Source organism: Uloborus diversus, chromosome 4 (assembly GCF_026930045.1).
Source record: "Uloborus diversus isolate 005 chromosome 4, Udiv.v.3.1, whole genome shotgun sequence".
Classification (NCBI taxonomy): domain Eukaryota; kingdom Metazoa; phylum Arthropoda; class Arachnida; order Araneae; family Uloboridae; genus Uloborus; species Uloborus diversus.
Window position 1 is genome coordinate 69,086,140 of NC_072734.1, and position 21,650 is coordinate 69,107,789.

Sequence of the window (21,650 nt, forward strand, 5' to 3'; positions counted from 1 at the left end):
AGACTTATTGATTCTTTAAAATAATAACCATTTTTTTTTCTTCGGTTTTGACAATGTTATAGACTTAAGTGTTATGGGAAGGAAAAAAATACAATCAATGCTAATGTTAAGCGAAAATTAATGCAAAATTAAACAAGATTACATTTTATCTGAAAAGAAAATGTTTTTTTGGAAAAGCAGTAATGGAACATCATTCTCTTATGTTCCGGCACTAATTCACCCCTATTAGGTACGTACTAGGGATGTGTCGTTCATGAATGAACGGGTCAAAAAGAACGAAACTTTAAAATGAACGGATCTGTTTGTTCACTTAAAAAATGAACGACCGTTCGTTTGAACGGTGAGCAGTTTGGGCCCTTGCATTGATGCACTTGTGATAAAATCGCCTTTTCTTTTTTTGATTTATACATACAAGAAATACATACATCTTCAAATTTTTAACTCATTAATAAATCTCAAATTTCCTTTTTGTCAGTGCAGAACAATATATTCAGTCCGAACCTTTTTACTTTCTGCTTTATTCATCATTTTTCTTTAACCATTGCAGTTCTTCCAAGTCGCTTAATTTTACTTTCCATTTTCATTATCCAGAGGTTTTTAATAAGGATTATGACTGTTTAATTTTTTCCCCATTTGAAAAAGTGTTGTGTGTGTGTTTTTTCTCTGTTCTCATTGGTACTATGGGATAGCTTCGAAGCTCCCTAATATGTTGTAGGCAAGTCTTTTTTTTTAAAATTAAATTATATGGTACTCCGGCTGAGCTACCAATTTATTTGTTGTTATTATTTTCATTATACCTATTGGTAATACTATATGTACAGGGTGGCGACAGGAACTGTGAAAAAAAGTTCCCTGATTTTTTCCTGATTTCCCTGATTAAGTTCACCAAATTTCCCTGATTTACGTTACCAATAATAATGGTTTTCTTTATTGGCTCTACTTGAAATCCATTGTATGTTTGTATAAAATGCAGTATTTTAAACGTTTCAAGTTGTGTAAAGTTGTTGAACTAAAGATATATTTTTAAAAAATGCTACTTTTTTAATAAAATGGTTTAAAAAAAACATATCAAGTCAATTTTTTTGATAAAAAAAGCCTACAAAACAGTATATTAAATTTTTCTAAATGGAAAGATTAGAGAAAATTAGAAAAAAAAAAATACTTTACTTCCAGAAACCACTTAGCATAAAAATTTTAAGAAACTTAAAATTACTCTTAAAAACATATGTGTATTTATGATAGAACTAAAAAGTAATTTAAATTACTTTGAACTAACAGTATAATAATTGTTGCAAGAATAACACGTAATAGTGAAAGAATAGAAGTAATGTAGTCATTCTTGTATAACTAATTGACATATTTATGCAAAACAGATGAAACTATTTGACATCCATTCATAGGCAGCTTTTCTCTAATCAAGAACATAGGTTTTAATGAGTGAATACAGCATTTTAACAATAAAAAAAATAAAGATATTTACTTAAGTACACAAGTTAACTCTATTCCAAACGATTTCAGTATGTAACAAAAAAAATCTTAGATTGCTTTTGTAACAAACAACTTTGAAATGCAAGGGAAAAAAAAGCAATTAGTTAATTTCAAAATATATAAAAGAAGAATACAATTTGGTTATAAAATTAAAGAATCACTTAAGTCTGAAGAAAAGAAAACCTTTATAATCTGCGGTGACAACAAATTGTATAACGGCAAAAAACAAAGTTTTTTTAATTGAAAGTTCAATTTTAGCAATTAAATTAAAAACGCGAAGAAGTAATAACGTTTAAGCTTTTATAGTATTAATTCAAAAACCAAAGATTTCTTTATGAAATCGTGATTACATTATGCTAATTACTTCGAGACAATGAAATAAAGGCAAAGGAGCTAAGATATTAATGAAGGCTTCCTCTTTGCCTGTATGGTTGTTTATTTTACGTAGCATTGAAAGCGTAAAAGGAAATTTCAAGCTAGGTAAAATAAACAACCTAACAGACACAGAAGCAATCTTAGGAAGTTCATTCTGTGGTTACTAAGTAAGATTCAATACTTTGACGTTGAGGAAAAAAGATGCACAAATATGCGGCAGTGTATAATCGCACCTCATTAATTTTACTCTTTTTTTTAACAAATAATTGGCAGAAAATGCGTAGGGAATTCGAGTACTTAATTTTATAAAGCAAAAAAAAAATTTTTTCTTCATAAAATCAATTTTCCCTGATTTTTTGTAATTTTTTCAAAATTCCCTGATATTTCCCTGACTTTTCCCTGATTAATAAAGTTCCCTGACTTTTCCCTGATCTCCCTGATTTCCCTGATCTGTCGCCACCCTGATGTACCTACACAGAAGTGTAGCTGTAAAAAAATATTTGAAGGATTGCACCTCTTTCTTTTGGGTAGATGCCATGGCTGACAGATGTTTGCTTTGGGGTCAAATAAGGTCAGTTTCGACAATTTATGCCAGTTTATATGTAGAAAGCAGATGTTTTATGATTATAATACTTTTAAGTTTATGTTATTTAAAGTACATAGTTTTAATAAACATTTCTTTATTCTCGTGTTTAATATTGTAGCCAGTTTTTTTTTTTTTTTTTTTTTTTGTTCTCTGTTATTTATTTTGGGATTTACATTTTCTAAAATGTAATATAAAGTACAGATTAAATATTATTTTTTTATTTTCACTTGTGATCATACTACACTTGGATATATATTTCTATTTGGAATTAGTGCACTATTTTACGTAAGTTCAATTTCTATTTTACGTAAGTCAAATTTTCTACCATAACAAAAAGTTTATTTTTTTATAGTAAAATTTAATAACTTAATTTTGTGACGTGCTGAAATGGAACCTGCGATTTTTCGAATGGAAAACATATCTTACTGTTCGGCAACTCAGAATTATCTTAAAAAATGAACTTTGATTGCTTTTTCATCCACACCTGAAAAAACTTTTTTTGATTCACTTTTCATAGCCATATTTTACTACTTTTTGATGATTTTAGTTAATTTTCCTTCAAAGAATAATACTGATCTAATGAAACATTTCAGATGTACGTGAGTATGTCATGCAGAGTAACACTTGTAACTTTTTAAGTGAACGAAGTCGTTCAAATGAACAAGTTAAACTAACGCATCAAAAGAATGAATGGTCTTCTGATGAACGGATCATTAAAAAGAACGACATTGCCCACCTCTAGTACGTACAAAGGTCATGATAAAACTCTTCAAAATAAACAGAGGTGGCCAAATAGATTTTTTGGTTGCCTCTACATACAAATGTGCATAAATATGTACAGATCTCAGAGAAAAGTTAGTGAACATTGAATCAGTTAAATTAAAATAGAAATTTGTTAAAATCTGAGCAGGGAAAATTCAGTAAGACCAAGAAATTTGAAACATAACACTGTATCATCATGACATAAATGCAATGTTAACATGAAATGCATAGAACTTCCTGTGGTGAATTTTGATACTTCTTCCCTTAAGAACCTGTGGTAAAAATTAAAATTTGCAAATATTTGTAATAAAGCAATATAAATAGAACATAATCCAGAAAATGATCCACTGTTCATTTTAAAAAATATTTTTCCATTTCAGAAAATGATGGAATTTGTGAGTTTAAAAGATACTGTAAATAACATTTGACACGACAGTTTAAAGTGACTGGCAATTTTGCTAAACTCTCAGATTTCAGATTAACTATCAGCTGAAAACTAAAATGAAACTTGTTATTTAAACCAGGAAAAATATCAGTTTTGTAACAGCATCACCAGTTTTGTATCAGGTGAACTCACAATTTTGTTGTTTGTTATCTTTAGCTTTGTATTCAGTCTATGTGGAAATATATAGCAAATATAAAAGGTTTGTTGCAAATATATATGAATATATACACAACTACAGATGAGTTTAGTTATAGTAACAACCGTGTTATAAAGTCAAAGAATTTCCGTCCCTTCATTCACCTAAAAATAGGAAATATGATTGACTATAACATTCCTTGCTTATAGCCAGGGCTGCAGAGTAATATTGGGGTAAAGGAGTTGGAGGTTTAAAATTCCAAGAGTCAGAGCAGTAGTAGGATTGAATTTAGGGTAAAGGAGTCGGAGTCATAAGCTCTGAAATTCCTGGAGTCGGGTCATTTTCCATCCGACTCCGCAACCTCTGTGACAGTGTCATAAATATTTTGAGCCTTCAGATGATATTATAAGTTTTACTATATGTGAAATAAAATTTAATGTAGAATAAAATTTAAAAAAACTTTGTAATGTCAACTGTAAAAAAGAAATTGGAAACATCATGCTTTTGCAGATTCAACCACCCATTTCAACCAGAAAAAACTTTGCATTGCAGCAAATTAGTTTCTTACAAAGAAATATTTATTATACTGCCTATTTATTGATGTACAAAATAAAAAATATTCCAAAAAGTAATAAAAGCTTTATAAATATGGTTGAATAAATATTCCATCAACATTTTTTGTCAAAAATAAATGATAAAATTATTCATATGGTATAGCAGGTAGGAGAATTGAAAACAAAAATGCACAATGTTAATAGTTTGTGGGATTAAATATCTGAAATGTTTCAAGTGGAATTCAAGAGTATTATGACAAAAATACTTATACTTTTCAGCACTCAGACATACTTTGTTTATTTGTTTCAGATCAAAAGCTAGAATAAACACTCATTCTTTTATGCTTCCTAACTATTGAAAATAGCTTAATTTTACGTTAAATTTATGCACTTCTTTGAATTTGCCAAATGAAATTAAAATACAAAACATAAGACAGGGTGCAACAATACAGACACATAATACTATTAAAAGCTCTACAACACAATAAGCACTGCATAAATGCTTTCAATCCCCCCTCCCCACCCCTCCAAAAAAAACTTTCTGATAAAACAAAAAATATCTATGGAACTGGAAGATTGAGTGTCATTACATCATCAAGATGGGTTCAAAAATCATTTAAAAACATTTTTAAATTTCACACTACACTCTTTTTTATCATTCAACAATTCACACAGCAGTCTTTATCTCCAGAATTCAGTTTTTTGAATTGAGACATTACATAAGAATACAGTTTTGTCAAGCTTTTAAGGTTTTTATTTATTTATTTTAACAAACATAAAATATTGTTTATTAATTTCTGAACTTTAAAATAGGGCTAGAAAAAATGCGTTTTGAATCAATTAGTAGCTACATCAAACACTCTTCCAAGTGGAGCAAAATTGTGCATATTATTCAAGTGCTGTGAATGAACAGAAACTTTCAAGAGAAAATGTTCCTTTTTTTGACTTATATGTTGTTTTGAAATGGTACAAATAGCTAACTACTAATGTGAATGCGAATTTTTCAGAAACAAACTAAACCAATTCATAAAATAAAGAGCTCAAAACTACAAGATCACCATTACCATTCAGGATAAAGAAGAATTATGTAATTGAAAAACACATAACTACAACTGTAATGACCTGAAAGTTCTAGCCAGCATAAGTATAATAATTTCCATAGGTTAAAAAAATGCATTGAATCTTTAGGGTTTTTTTTTCCATATATTACTTAAATTGAATAATCAACCAACACAAATGATTAAACACTTTCTTCCCTTGCCAAATTTATCCTTAGATATTTGTCTTCACTCAAAACAAAAAAGAACATGAAAGCAGTTTTGTATACTAATGATACAAAATAAAAACAAGGTAGCCAATTTTTAAACTTCCATTCTCATTGACCAACAACAGGTCACCAAATTTGCCCCCCCCCCCCCAAATCTATGTTATTTGAAAGAAGTAAAAAATTAAAACTCATAAGTAAAATTTCAATTCTTTACATTACATTTTAATAGAAACAAGAGCTTCTAGCAGCGGTCAGAGAGAGGGCAGATTTTTGTGTTTTTATATGTTCGAGGTAATCTCAGGAATCATTGCAGCTATTTGAAAAATTCTTTCACTGTATGAAAGGTGTATTCTTACTCAGAGACATAGGGTAAATTCCGTGAAAATGTGACACAGACATCAATTTTTAAATTTAAACTAAATCAGCTGTTTTTTATTTTATTTGATAGAAAATAAGTCAAATTTTAAGAAAATGATAAAATAATTGTATAAAAATTTATTTAGAATTAATTACTTCAAGACTTACTTAGAAACTGAAAATCTGTTATTTTAACTCCTAGTTTCATGTTTCTTGATGCATATAAATACCTAACTGCTTTTTTTAACAAGCATATTTATTTGAAAGACCGGTTCATTTTATTCTTAAAAATGCCTAAATTTTAACAGGAAACCATTTCATTATTTTGCTATTCCCCCCCCCCCCCCCCCAAACTTGGTACCCGTCTTCATGTCATGTCTGACAAAGAAAATGCAGATTTTTTTTTTAAACAAAACCTACTTGATAAAAATCAATAACACTTTATTTACTCTTTCTAAATGACAAAAGTAATAATTCATAGAAAATTTGAAATATATATATATATATATATAAGATTTAAGTGAAATATAGAACATTAAACTTTGTCATGTCTGTTACAATAAGTTTTTCAAGCAACTTTGCCTGAATGCTTTGCTTTTAAAGTTATTATTATTATTTAGCTTTGTATTGGTAGTAGCAGCATTTTTTACTACTAAACTAAATAAAAAAACTTTTAAGAATACATGTGATAGACAGACCCTACGTGTGACTACAGCCAAGTTACCATTATTGGGACAGCACCGTAATTGGGCTATTTTGACCAAGTTTGTTTTAACTGCTTGCACACCTGCTTTACTAATAAGAAGGTAGATGATGTTGCACCATACAATTAATAGTTACATTTTGAAGCTATGTGAGTTAAACTTTGCTTCTTTAGCAGTTATATGGGCAAAGTTGAATTAGTTTTCAAACCTTGACAAAATATGATTAGTACGTATGGAAATAATTTTGATTACCTATGTTGACTGAGCAGCATTTTGAATTGAATTTTTGTTACGCTTCGTGGCTATGTACTAGTGCATTATTCGTGCATTCATCTTCACTTAACTACACTAATTCAGTTTCACTTATTTATATGTTTAAAAAAATCGAAAATACACTCCAAATTTGGGACACAATTCTAATTTTGGGTATGTTTATACATATAGTACACTTCAGAGTTCAAAAAGTCTACTCTCTTCAGTTTCAATACTTGTGAGGGTGACAAAAGCTTTCTCTTGGAAAAAGCAACATTTCACAATATGTAACATAGCAAATGTACAATACGATATTTTTTGTGGTATAATAATGATAATTTAGGCAGAACAGGTAAATAAAATTAATGCTTAGAACCAACTAAAATAAACGACATGTTTAAATGAAAACCTTAAGATCATGTTGTCTGGTATGAGAGGCAACAAATATTAGCAATTGTTACGCTCCCACATTAGTCAATTCTAAGATTTTTCTTTTTTCTTTTTATTTTTTTCAAGTTTTGAATTTTTTTTTTTTTTTTTTTTTTTTTTTTTGCCTCTCATATGACATAATACATCGCTATTTGATCATATATAATCCCTAGGTTGCAGTGAAAAATAAAGAGAGTGATATTAAAAGAACAAATAGTTTAAGTTAATATAAAAATGCACATGCGTCATGTCCGTCACAAAACCTTGCCATGTCCGTCACGCTGATAAATTTTTAATATTATTTTACTGATTACAAATTTCTTAATATTTTTCTTTCTGCTTCACACATCAAAGTCTAACCTTGATTCCCAAAAAATTTAGACTTGACATGCATACCAATTAATAGCAAATGGTAATACATATGTAATGGTCACTCAAAATCTGTCGAAATTTTGTCATGTCTCTCGCAGCAGGCTTTAACCCAATAAATTTTAATTATTTTTTATTGAGTCAAAATTTTAGTGATTATTAAAACTGAGGTCAATAATCACATCACCTCATGTGGCAAGTTTTTCCTAATCAATTAATATTTACTACTTGAAGACCAACAAAAAGTTGTCTTATGTCATGTCTGTCACAAATGGAACCATAGGAATTTATAGCCTATGTGTCATGTCTGTCACCATAGGCTATAAATTATGCATATATGTACTTATGTTATTTTTTTAAACCAATAGTTTGTCTTCGCAACCAGTTTTTGTTTTGTACTGATCTATTGTTGTATACGTAAACACAAGCGATGATTGTCTCGTTCTTGTATTGATAGTTGAAGGTTCCTTATGAACTTATAGCTAAGAAATAGAAACAAGTGAAATAAAATAACAATGATGGCATAAGAACCGCGTAACTTATACATGTAATTAAGGCTGCAGAGGATAAGGTATATACCATTCTATTAGCCTTGGACATCGCGAAATATTTGGACTCACAGAATGTTAATGCATCCAAATATATTCAAATGAATTATAACTGGGATTTGCTTCAATCAAATTAATTTTTGAATTCAAGTAGTGCAAATAGATGATATTAACTCGTGCATGCATTTCAGGCTACCCTTTGAAGTTTTTTATCTATACTAATATATTATAAAGAGAGAGGGATTACTTTGTATGTTTATATGTTCCAGACAAAATTTAATACATGATTGCAATCTACGAATGAGTATGTTTCCAATCAAGCAATTAAATTAATAATAACCGATCAGCAACTCACCTGAGGTACCATAACGTAAATTAATGTTTATCGTCATACCCGGTGGAACTAAAAAAAGTTTAATAAATTTAACCAAAATCAACAGGCAGACTGATGATGCGTTTGTGGTTATTTTTTTAAAACTTAAATGCAGCAACTTTTCTTAGTGGTCAAAAAGCTGACCACTCCAGGTTTAAACTACTTTGAATGGCTCCCTTCAGAAAGACTCCATATGTTTCATAAGAAAAAAATGGGAAATTTGAATAGCGTCTTCAAAAGGTCTGCCACATAATGTATTACGGATGTTCGATGAGTCACTGTTTGTATATAGAAGCAGTGATAAACGAACTAAAAATTAAGACAATATTGAGATAGGTGTCATTTTCGCATTTGCTAGCGACTCTTACCAAACTATTCCTGTTGTTCTCTTGATAAATGGCGCAGATATACTTTAAGCCTGTTTAAAGTCGTCTCCTTTTCTCTGTACGATCTCTGTATCTTAGGAATACTTTTCAGAGCCCATATTCATTCTATTAAAACTAAAGTCGGTATTCCAAAACTTTTGTTGCAAAACTTTAGTCTTATGCATGCAATGTAACTGGACCCCAAGTAAAATCAATATGGACTAATATGATTTACCGTATTATTCTTACTGGATCAGCAGCAGGTCAATCAGGAATATTTCTCGAAATCCCATGATCCTTGCACATTTCCATTTCTACTATAAGTAATTGCAATATCCAATGAAAATTTCTTATGACATCACCATCATTAAAACTGAATGTCATACGTACAACGTTACATATGGGAAGATTATATTGTTAACGGGGAAGTAAAGGTTGGTGTCTTTTGATTAGGAAATGAAGTGAATCAATTTCTTTTAAAACCTTATAAAATGAAACAAAAAGCGTATGTATGAGTATACCATGATAACATGTATACCATATTTTAAAACAAAAAAAAAATTGCAGAATATATATTTAATTAAGAGATATTAATTCGAACCCAAACAAGTTCGGGACGAGCCCCTAGTGTGCTAATAAAACACGAAATTAAATAGTTATGGCAAAAAAAAAAAAAAAAACACGTCACAGACTCCACATAATTGGCCAAAATTCTGTTAAATGGCCCAAAAACAATGCAAATTGGTTTCAAACCACCTTTTCTTTTTGTGGAGTCCCCCCCCTACCCCCAGACTCCTAGCCAGTTTAAATGCTCCCTCAAACATTTTTTGCCGACTACAGCACTGCTGTCCGGTCCAACCAAAAGCATCACACATTTCAAATAAGTTGCTTAAATAATTGTTAGGTGGACAATAATACCTTTAAGCAAGGTTCGTATTTTTTTTTTAAATCAAAAAAGTGGGATTGTTTTGATTTAAATCGGATATTTTTATTTAAATCAGATTTTTTTTTATTTTTATTAAATTTATAATTATTTATTACTTTACATTTATAAACATAATACATTTCATACAGTAGATGAATCTATTCAGCTTACTTTTCAAACTAAGATAAGTTCTCTAACTATTCAACAAACTTTTAACATTTATAAATACATTATAATACTTCAATAAGAAGTAATTTTGTTTTATGCTTTGCTTTAAAATATGGTTTCTATCATCATGTACGTTTTAGTGTACAAGAATATGTTGACCAATTACTTTTCTTAATTATATCAGTGATGGTGTATGAGAAAAACTGAAAATTCTTATTTGGTTCTATACTGAATTGAACTAATTTTGGAGTAAAAGCAATATTGCACACACACCTCAAGAGGGATCTATGTAGTTTTGCCTATTGAAGTTAAGATGGTATAATGCAGTGTAAGTTAAATTTAGAGCAACACATTTCTAAAAATGCAAAATTAATTTATAAAAATAAAATGAACTGATTTTAATTAAGGATTTTGATTTAAAAAATCACTAGATTCAAATCAATTGATTTAAATCATGATTTAAATCAAGCTGATTTAAATCAACAAACTCTGCTTTTAAGCACTACTTTTTCTAGTATTTTAGAAGTAATTTTGTGACTCATTTAAGTTTTTAATGGATAATATAAAATTTTGGGTTTTTTTCTGGATCTCAATAATTTTCAAAAGTACCCAAACCATAGCTAGAATTACTTGCCCGCTTAGAGGATGCAGTGCTCTTTAATTCACGCAGTGAAAATTAAACCATATTCAAATGTTTTTAATAGATTCATTAAATAAGAATTTGAAAGAAAACAGTCACAATAAATGCTGATAATAAAAAATGTTGTAGAAGTAAAACAGAGCTAAATAGATTTTCAAAAGTTTAACAAGTGGACTAAATATTTACATTTCACAGAAATTCAATTAAATAAAATATTTTGAAATCATTAACAATATCAATATCATCAACAACATTTAAAATCATAACATAATCAAATAAACAATATTGCAATATTTCAAAACCAAGTGTATTGTTTTGTGTGAAATAGTGCAAAAAATTAACATTGCAATTTATTGACAAAAATAGTAAAGATTACTTTTTAAAGTAATCTTTACTATTTTTGTCTTTAAATTGCAATATTTTTTTCTTTGAAAGAAATAGCTCCAGTTTAACTTACACTTTTGAGTATAAATAACAAGGTACTGGAACACATTTGAGCTACACTTCCGTAGATGTGTTTTTTTTTTTTTTGAGACTAAACATCTTCATAAACTTGGAATGGAATGCAATCTAAAATATTTTCTCAAAAACCATTTTATAGAGCACCCCCTCTCCCCCCTCCCCAGGTATGGTCAGATTATTCTATATCCTAGTGCTGCAGTGTGTCCAGCATATTAATTGTTTCTAGTTGATTTTATTTCTTTCCATGTTTAATAATATTTTTAAATGGTAATAACTTATTAGTAAAATTCCATTGAAAATAAAACTTACTATTAGAACTGTTAGGTTACATATTTTTAAAGTAAAAAAAAAGAGTAAAGTAAAAAACAAATGATCAGATTTGACGAATGAAGTCCATATTACTAATAATAGTCACTAACTGTCATCCTAGCTGTTAACAGCGGTGAGTCTTACAAACTTAAATACTTATACCGAATAACAATTTCATCGCCACTTAAAAGATATACAATTATTTTTTAATTTCAAGAAGCACAAATATTAAAGGGAAATAAACTGTGAATAATCAGACTAGTTTTTATATATCAGATTTTCATACCATTTATAAACCATTCTAAAATAGCACCAGAAAAAAAAATTAGCTAGCTCAATTGAATATTATTTTACACAAAGCATTTCTTTTTTTCAACAAAAAGGAGATACAAGATACAATATTTAAGTTATATTCTTTTTGTGAGTATATTATAAATTCTGTTATTTATTTTAATACCCATTTAAATTATTTTAAATATCTTGATACGAACATTACTGTTTGAATTGCAATCCTGTTGTAAATATAATACCATTAAAAATATATATAAACATTTCTTCAGTAATATTCTTTCAACTAAAATTTAATATAAATAATTATGAGAACTATTGCAACAAATATTTATAAATAAAATGCATAGGGTAGACTGACCAGTGGATGAACATGTAAACAAAACTTTCATTTTCGAAAATTCCTAGCATCAATTAAAAAAAAAAAAAGTAGCATTTGGCACCATGACAGGAAAAACATTTAAGGTGATATACTGCCGGCCATGTAATCGAATATCATCAGTCCAAGAAATATTATTCGATTAAGCGGTTATTTGATAAAGAGAGGAAACTTTCTTTACCTGCCTAAATTGACAACATTTGTTTTAAAACACAATTATTGAACCAATTGCTATAAAATAAAAATAATTAATGTTGTTGGTTAAAAAGATTTTGACGTAAGCAAATTAAACAATAAAATAATTTAATAAGCATATACAGGGTGTTCCATTTTAACCTGCAAGACCTTTATTTTCGCAACTGTTAGTCCTAGATGTATACTTCCAGTTGCAAAAATGTTCAAAATTAGATGCAGGGTTAAGACACTGAAAGTTTGAAGCAAAAATAAAAATAAGTCAAAAAATACAAAATTTAACTTTTTATACGGGCCTAAGGTCCCCTAACTTGTATTCAGGGAAATAATCTCCATTGAAAAATCATTCCAACACAAAAGGTTTGAAATCAGTACGACAAACATTCACCAAGATATGAAAAGAAGCGTTTTGTGACTTACACCACTTAACACTTGCCATCAATAACACCTTTTGGGGGAAAATATAGCAGTTAACAAGTGTGCAAAATTAATGTGTGCATAGAGTGGTTTTTCAAATTGTACGAGGTTTTGCAGTGTGTTTTTGCGTATCATGGCATTTATTTTTGAATAGCAATGAAAAATATAAACAACTTGTTTTTTTTTTACTATGACAACCTGTCATTTTTCTGAAAGGGCGATAATTTCCAATCTCATCTCCTGTATGGTCCCTTAAAACTTAAACTGGAATGTCTCCTTGAGTTTTGGTCGCACAAATGTCAAGATTTTTGTGTCAGTAATAATTTTCAATGGAGATTATTTCCATGGATATATGTTAGGGGATCTGGTGCCCGTATAAAAAGTTAAATTTTGTATTCTTTGACTTATTTTTATTTTTGCTTCAAACTTTTAATGTCTTAACTTTGCATCTGATTTTGAACATTTTTGCAATTGGAAGTATGCATCTAGGACTAACGGTTGCAAAAATAAAGGTCTTGCAGGTTAAAACGGAACACCCTGTATGTTACAAGTACGTATGAAATCTTTGTTTTGGCATCTTTTTCAATGCATTGTTGTTTTTTTTTTTTTTTTGGAAAAATACCATAATAGTGCACTGAGGTCATCTGGGAACACTTTTCTGACTCCCATTTCCCCCTCCTCGTCTAACCTTTTACATTTAATATTTATCAATTTATTATCATCTTAAATGTGTATATATATTTCTTTGTGTTATAAAATTAAACTATCAACAGCGTTCTTTTGTCTTTTTTTGTAATTGCAAAGACAAAAGGAATTTGATCTAATACTGAAAATGTTTTGATGGAACATGAATGATGTTTTTCTTGCCCGTTGCTGACAAAAAATATTACTTTATATTTTTAAGTCAATAATTATTCTTACTTAATTTATTTCTAATTTATTAAAAAAATTTCCCAGCAAAGCTATTTACGAAAGCTGATCAATATTATTTTATTTTCCGGGAAAATTATTTGATTAAGCGGGGAACTTAAGCATTGCTTCAATGGGGAACTATTCGGTTCTGGGAGTTTTTATTCATATAAGCGGGGCATTTGTTTATCCGTTACCCGATTAAGCTGGGCTGACAGTACGTAATTTTTTTTTTAATTTGGGAGAGTATGGTTCCACATCAGGTTTCTTGGGAGGTTGAAATAAAAAAAAAATTTCGCCAACCCAGTGAATGAACACCCCAAACAATGAACAAAGTATTTTATGTTCATTTTCTTTCTGGAAATGTATGGAAAGAAGTTACTACTGCCATTTCATCCAGAAAAATGTTTTGAAACCTTATTTTTTCAAAAAAATTCATTCTCTGATCGGTCTAACCTACCATGCATTTAAAAAGTAGTGATGAAATGCACAAAATAGGAAATTTCAAATTAAGATGTAACTTTTTAAAAGAAACTTCAATTCAAGAATAAATACATACAGTGAAACCTCTTTTTTAAAGTTATATGTATGCTTTATATGAAATAGAAGGCTAACCAATATTTTTCAAATAGGTCCATTTTTTTAAGTAGCAGTTTATTGTAAAATTATATTAGTGTACTTTTAAACTGTATTCTATTTAAAATTTGAAAAACAAATCTGAATATATTTTTAAATACTTCACATGAAAAGAATATGAACATTAAACACTGAATAGGTATTGTTTAGCCATTAAAGAAGTAGTATGGCTTAAAAAAGTTTCTTTTTTATATCCAGCCTTTTTTATATCCTTGCATCCAGCAAAGGAAGGCATTTGTTTCTAAAGCTACTATCTGAACAGCTGCAGCACCTAGAACGTACATGCCATTCTTCATGCTATTGTAACTTCTGGTACAAAATGAATCAGGGTGGATTTATAAACTACCTGATGAAATTTTGCACAAATGGCAGCATATGATCTCAAAGCTTGGATGGCTATATATTTCAAGCTTTCCATGCATAAGGCAGTGAAAAGCAAAGAAATATAAAAGGCAAAATTAAAAATTTGGAGATAACCAGTACGAATGGTAAGTGAACCTCTCCTATCTTGGGGCAAAAAATAGTACTAGAAGCCCTGGTAGGTGCTGTTATTCAGCATGGTTTAGAAAAATGTTTCTATGAAAGCCTACTAAGAACTTGATCTTTAAATGCATTTTACTCAAAACTTGAAAATGTCCACTTGTGTGTGTATCCCTTCGCTTCCCACAGCCTCACCACAGTAGGGGGCGTTGGGATACGTTGGTCCGCTTTTATATTTTTCGTTTTTTATCTCAATCAAAAAATTAAATTAACAGTTTGATTATTTACCATTAGTTTCATTAAATATTTCCCATCATCCCAGATGTTTTGAAAATTTTTCAACTCATTGACTTTTTTATATTAATTTTTTCCTAAAACTTTGTGATGTGGGTCACTGTGTCCCAAGCCTGGGATACGTTGGTTTACATTACGAAAACAACTTCTGTAACTATTTTTATGATAAATATAATGTATCAAACATTGAAACTAATTTACTTTCTTTTAGACTTAGCATGAAAAAATGAAGTTGAGATCAATATAAGATATAAAAATATTAAATTGACCAACTTCTACTTTTAGGCTATTTATGCCAGAACCGTCCACATTTTATCAAGAATCAGAACAACTTGGATCTTCATCAACTTTGCTGTAGCTATTACTAGAATTTTACTTTTTTAATTCTTCTAAAAGAAACTTTATATAATTATGAACTAAAAGAACTTATTTTAAGAGAGGAGTTCAATTTATTACTCCATTCTTCATGAAAACCATTTCAAAAAATAAAGTTGCAGATTTATAATATTACTCAGCACTGAAAAAATTGCAATAAAATGATTTAAAAAAAAAATGTTCTATGTAACTCTACCATAGGATTTTTTAATATAATTTGAAAGACTGTAGGTGCTATTTGTTAGTCATAAATTAAAATTTAAAATATTAATAGTATTAAAATTATTGAGACAGGTCCAACATACCACGTAGTCTGACGAACCTTAACTGCCCCCCTACATGGTGCAACATGACGTGCTTGAAAGAAGTTAAATTTTAAAACAAAATTTTAATTCAAAAAATCATAACAAAGTCAACCATGTTTACCATATTTGTTCATTTAACACACAGCTACCATAAAAAATGAAACAGAAACCACATTTGACAGCCAGACAAGAAAGAAATGGAGAAAATACAATGCATCATTTTTCAATAGAAAATATCCACTCTAACATCTAGTAGAAAGTAAACATCTTTTAAGTCTAAATTGCACTTTTTCTTTCAAAACATGAGTAATTCTCGACAAATATTGCATACAATAGCACAAAATGCATTAGCAGACAAATCCAGCATTAAAAAGTTGAACTGTTTCACAATCATTCTTTATAATTTATGGAAACAAAATCATTCTTCATAATTTATGGAAACATAAGAAAAGTAACATGCTTACAGTACTGGAATAAAAGAAAACCACTAAATGTATTATTTGCACAAAAATTTCAGTTTTATGCCACTTAAATTTGTAGCATGAAACCTTGTAACAAAAGCCTGTTATCCTCATATTAATAATAGCGGATGATCAAGTAACCCGCGTGTTTCAACAATGAAAATTTTGCTACGGCATGATAATATGTTTTGGTGATGTTTAACATGCAGGGAAATGCTTTATTGTGACAAGGTTGAACTCAATACGGTAACTTAACTGTTTTACTGGTAAGACTGCGTCATTTCAAGGGAATGAAGAAACGAAAAAATGGTCAACAATAACCACCATCTACTGGACTTAAGGGTTAATCTGCTGGAGTTAGGGTTAAAACTTAAACTATCAGAATATCACCAAACAGGCATTTGCTGCATTCAAATGTAGAAGCAAATTTTTACCAGTCATACCTGATGGGCAACTTTCTAGTTATGAAAATAAAAGTCTTGAAAATATTACCAGAGGTCTGCCCAGGGTCCGTTTTTTTTGTGAAAAAATCAAATCATTTTGTGAAAAACAGAACAATTTTGTGAAAAATTAAAAGTTTATGTGATTTTTTTTTTTTTTTTTTGTGAAAAATAAAATTACTTTGTAAAAACGAAAATTTTAAATTTATAAACATTAATAAATGCGATGGGAGAGGAGGGGGAGGCTCATGGCGTAAACTGCGGCATTGAAATAATTTGTTTGGAGTTTTATGGTATTTTTTTTCTTTTCTGGGACATTTTTGAAGGCTTTCATAGCAATGGGGAGGCATCGTTCTCCAGAGGATGGATGGTCAACCTTGATGTATCAGAATCTATATACCGTTCCACATCTTGTTAAATTGTGCTAGAAATTTTTCTCCGAAGATGTTGTATGGAGAGTAAAAACTTAAATTAATTGAAATCACAATAAATTCAGGCAGCGGTTCAGTATTTAGCTTTTAGGAACATGAAATTTTTACAGAGCACGGAATTTTGTTTAAAACTTTTAAAATTTGTAATTTTAACAAAAATAAGTATAAATCCTATTTGTTTACCTCTGAATAAAGCGTGGTAAGCATCAAAAATGCGAAAAATTCAATTCTTACAGCAGATGCAAAAAGATTGAAATTTTTTGAAGTGAAGGCATCAAAAGTATAAAAATGGCACATAGAAAAATTTATTTTAGTAAAATTATTTTCAAATTGCAGATTAAAGGTTAATGATAAACATGTTAATGTCTGTCGACATAGTTGAAGCAAAAATAAAATTAATCCATTAAACCTTCTTGACACTTTTAAAAGAATGCGTAATTCCACTTAAACTAATGATTTCACTAAAAATATAGAGAATTTTTATTTGTTTGCCTTGTAACAAAGCTTAGTTAGCATTAAAAATTAGTAAGATTCCATAGTCATACCGGATGCAAAGAGATCACACTTTTCAAAATGAAGGCATCAAAAGTAAAAAATCAGCAAATAAAAACCATTTCAAAAGGTTTACATGATGAATATAATTAACAACCACCGACATTTTCGCCAAAACTTCGGAGTATGAAAAGAAAAAAAAAGGAGGTGGGGATATGTGTAGCACAACGAACAATACCAGATTCCTGATATTGAAACAGGAAAAAATACAGGAATTCCGGTTTATAACCGTTACACAAGCACCCTGTTAGCATAAAAAATTCAAAATAAAAATAATTTCTTCTCAAGATAATGTTAAAACATCACACCATAAAGGCGCAAAAATTGCCAAGTTGGTAAAATGTTAGGAATATTTTCTAAGTCCCTGTAAAAGGTTTACTAGAGGTTATTTAGGGTTAATGTTAATTTTACAGTTGGTAACCATATCTGAAGAGATCACATTTCTTACCCATCCCATAGCTATTCTATTTGTTAGCAGTACCAAGTTCAATTCACTGATATGCAGTAGTGTTGTTCCCATAGGGTATAATACTCCATATACGCCATATACGCTCAAACACTTTTTAGACATATAGCGTATACCCTAAAGCTTCAAAAATTTTCATATTGTGACAATATTATGTATATGATTGCATACACATGTTGTGCATAACTGATTACTGGGAGTATACCCTCAGAAAATTTGATGAGGACATCACTGCTGATATGTATTATTATTGTTTAGATTGAGAGCAGGGAGAAAGGTGCTGAAGCAGCAACATTGAGCTGCAGGTAAAATAACATTTTCAGAGAAATCTATAATAACAACATCATTGCTGGCTTTTTTGATTATGCTGTGATAAAAGAAACAGTAAGCATCACAGAAATATGCAGACATTTCTTTTGAAAAATTAGCCATTGTTTTGATTTTAGATTTGCTTTTACAATAAGTGATTTGTGAAAGATCTGTTTTTGTTGATTAGAATTTTGTGAAGGGTCTGTTTTGGTTGCTCAGAATTTTGTGGAATTTTGTGAAGGGCCTGTTAAGGGACCCAAATTTCCTTTTCCTCTGGCCAGACCCCTGATTAATGAAATTTCAAAAATTACTGTGCCTTTCGTACAATTCTAAAATTAATGAAAGCTTCAACAGAGAACTAGATGAATGCTGAAGCAATGAAATGTTTCAGAAAATAGAAACTAAGTTCAAAAACTTCATTGCCATCACCAGATTTTAGCAACCAGCAAATAAACACAATTAAAGAATGTCCTCAAATGAAAAGTGCTTTGAATAATCATACCTGTAAGAAGTCGGTGTGGAAAATCAGTAGCTTAAAAGAGGTTTTACACTGCATATCACTCAAACAATGAAAAATTAACACTTTAAAAGTTGTGCATAAAATACTCACTTTACAGTAAAATACAAAATTTTATGAATACTTACACAAGTATGCTCTCTCCTGTTGTGGATTCAAATTGTTTGGTAACACAGTTGGAAGTCCAGGTATGAAAACCTTTTCTTTCTCATCTCCACCCCATCTAGATCGCCTTTTCTTTTTCCTTTCTCTTTCATTTCTATCTTGTTCAGCAGAAGATGACCAACTATCATCTGGAGGCCATTTTGTAGATTCTAATAAGCAATAAAATGTTAATGTTCATCTTCAGTCAATTAATTGAATTAATAAGCTTGATGAAAAAATGAAATACTAAATTCATGAGATCTTCATAATAAAACAGGGCTGTCCAACTGACGGCCCGCCAACACATATATTGTGTAGCCTGCCAACTTTTTCAGGGGTCTGTCCAGGATTTTTCACAGGGTCCGTTTTTTGTGAAAAATCAAATAATTTTGTGAAAAATGAATTAATGTTGTGAAAAATGAATTAATGTTGTGAAAAATCAAAACATTTCGCAAAAAAAAAAAAAAATTTTTTTTTGTTAAAACAAAATTTTAGAATTTAGAGATGGCACAAACTGCATCAATCAAACTTAAAGTTGAGTGTTTTCCTCTTCTATGTCGAGAAAATCATTCTGGAGTGTTTTTCTGATATTTGGCCGGGGGGGGGGGGGGGGCATCGCTCATTCAAGTATCAATATTTATCTACCATTCTACATTATGTGAAATTATACTAGAAATATTTCTGTACAGTATTTAAAATAACTAACAAAAATATAAATAAATAAAATAAAATTCAGAATAGGGTTAGTCCTTATTTATCCGCTCATATTTATCCTTCGTTTTTCATACTTGTCAATTATTTCATATATGCTTGTAAATATTGTATATATACTCAAGTGGCCCTGAAAAGATTCCTTTTTTTATATATTTTCCTTCTCTCCCCTCATACCATCAATGATCTGTTCCATAAATGACCCTATACCCTCACACCCGGCAAAAGAGCTCACGCTCTCCATCGAAGAAAAATCATGATCCGTATCCGTATAGAATAGGGTTCAGCATTCAACTTTTTGACACAAGACACTCTTAAAAAGCACAGAATTTCGTTTAAAACTTATAAATTCCGTGATTTTAACAAAAATAAAAAGATATTTCAATTGTTTACCTCTTAAGTAAGCGTAATAATCATCAAAAATTCGAAAAATCGGATTCAAATAGCGGATGCAAAGAGATCGCAATTTTCAAAGTGAAGGCATCAAAAGTATAAAAACGGTTTGCAAAAAATATTTTTGATAAAATTATTTTAAAATTGCATTTTAGAGTCCTATGATAAACATATCCTTAATATGTGTGGACACAGTTGACCCCCCACCCCCCTCAAAAAATAAATAAAAAAATAAAATAAAATAAACCATCTATTCAGCATTTTAATTTTTGACTCATAACAGAAAATGGAATTTTGCTTTAAAAACTTGAAATGAGAGTTCTAACAGAAATAAAGCGACTTTAAGACGACGACAGAAATAAAGCGACTAATAAAGCGAAGTTAGCTTGAAAAAAGAACAAAATATGATTCTCATATTGGATGTTAAAAGATTGCATTTTTCAAAATGTAGACATCTAAAGAAAAAAAACGGTAATGAAAAGAGTTTATTTAAAATTAATCATCCTTTTTAGCATTGAAAAATCAAAACCCATATAATTTTCTCCCAAAATAACAATTAAACACCGCACTGCACCTCACCCCTAAAAACGCAAATATTGACAAGATGGCAAAAAGATGAGAATATTTTCTAATCAAGTCATTATAAAGGTTCAACGTCAGACGCTAAGTGGTGATAATTTTGAAGTTGGTAACCCTATCTGAAGCGATCATATTTTTTCCTCACCCATACTATCCCTTTGCAGTTCTAAGTTCATTTCGCAGATATATATTATTTTTGTTTATTAAATCATGAGGAGAGAAAAGTGCTTACCAATGCCTTTTCAGAAAAGTTTACAACAACACCGCTGCTAATTAGCTGTGATAAAACAAACACACACAACCATTATATTTATTTGGCAGTAGCAAATATTTATAGCTTGCAAAAGCATCGCAAGAGTGCTGATTTTTTCTTTTTTTTTTTTTTTTTCAAAATTAGCCGATTTTGTACAAGTGAATCCCTCTAATTTGACTTAAAAAAAGGTTTCAAAAATTATCGGTTTATACACAGAAATATGCGTTATTTTGCTTTCAGATTTGCTCTTTCAATAAACAATTTGTGACAGAACCGATCTTGTTTATCAGAATTTTGTGAAGGGTCTGTTTTGTTTGATCGAGATTTTGTGAAAGGTCCGTTTTGTTTGATCGGAATTTTGTGAAAGGTCCGTTTTGGTTGATCGGATTTTTGTGAAGGGTCCGTTAACAGACCCAAATATCCTCTGGCCAGACCAGGGGCGGCATTTCAGCATCACATTTGGGGGGTCGAGCTTTTTAAATATGAGTTACCTCAGTATGGTACAAAACACACACTAACTAACAAGAGGTGGTCATAAAACTAGTCTAATATTAACAATCAATAATGTTTAAAAACACGATAACTTATAAAATGTATTGAAATTT

General features: G+C 29.8%; 1 protein-coding gene across 2 annotated transcripts in view; it reads right to left on the reverse strand.

The window, feature by feature from the left end:
* LOC129221386 (splicing factor 1-like) overlaps nt 1-21,650 on the reverse strand; it is a 62,130-nt gene that overhangs the window by 32,779 nt on the left and 7,701 nt on the right. For both annotated transcript variants that reach the window (XM_054855855.1, XM_054855856.1), the window contains one exon: nt 19,094-19,279. In XM_054855855.1, coding sequence (XP_054711830.1) covers nt 19,094-19,279 — 186 coding nt within the window. The remainder of the gene's footprint in view (nt 1-19,093; nt 19,280-21,650) is intronic.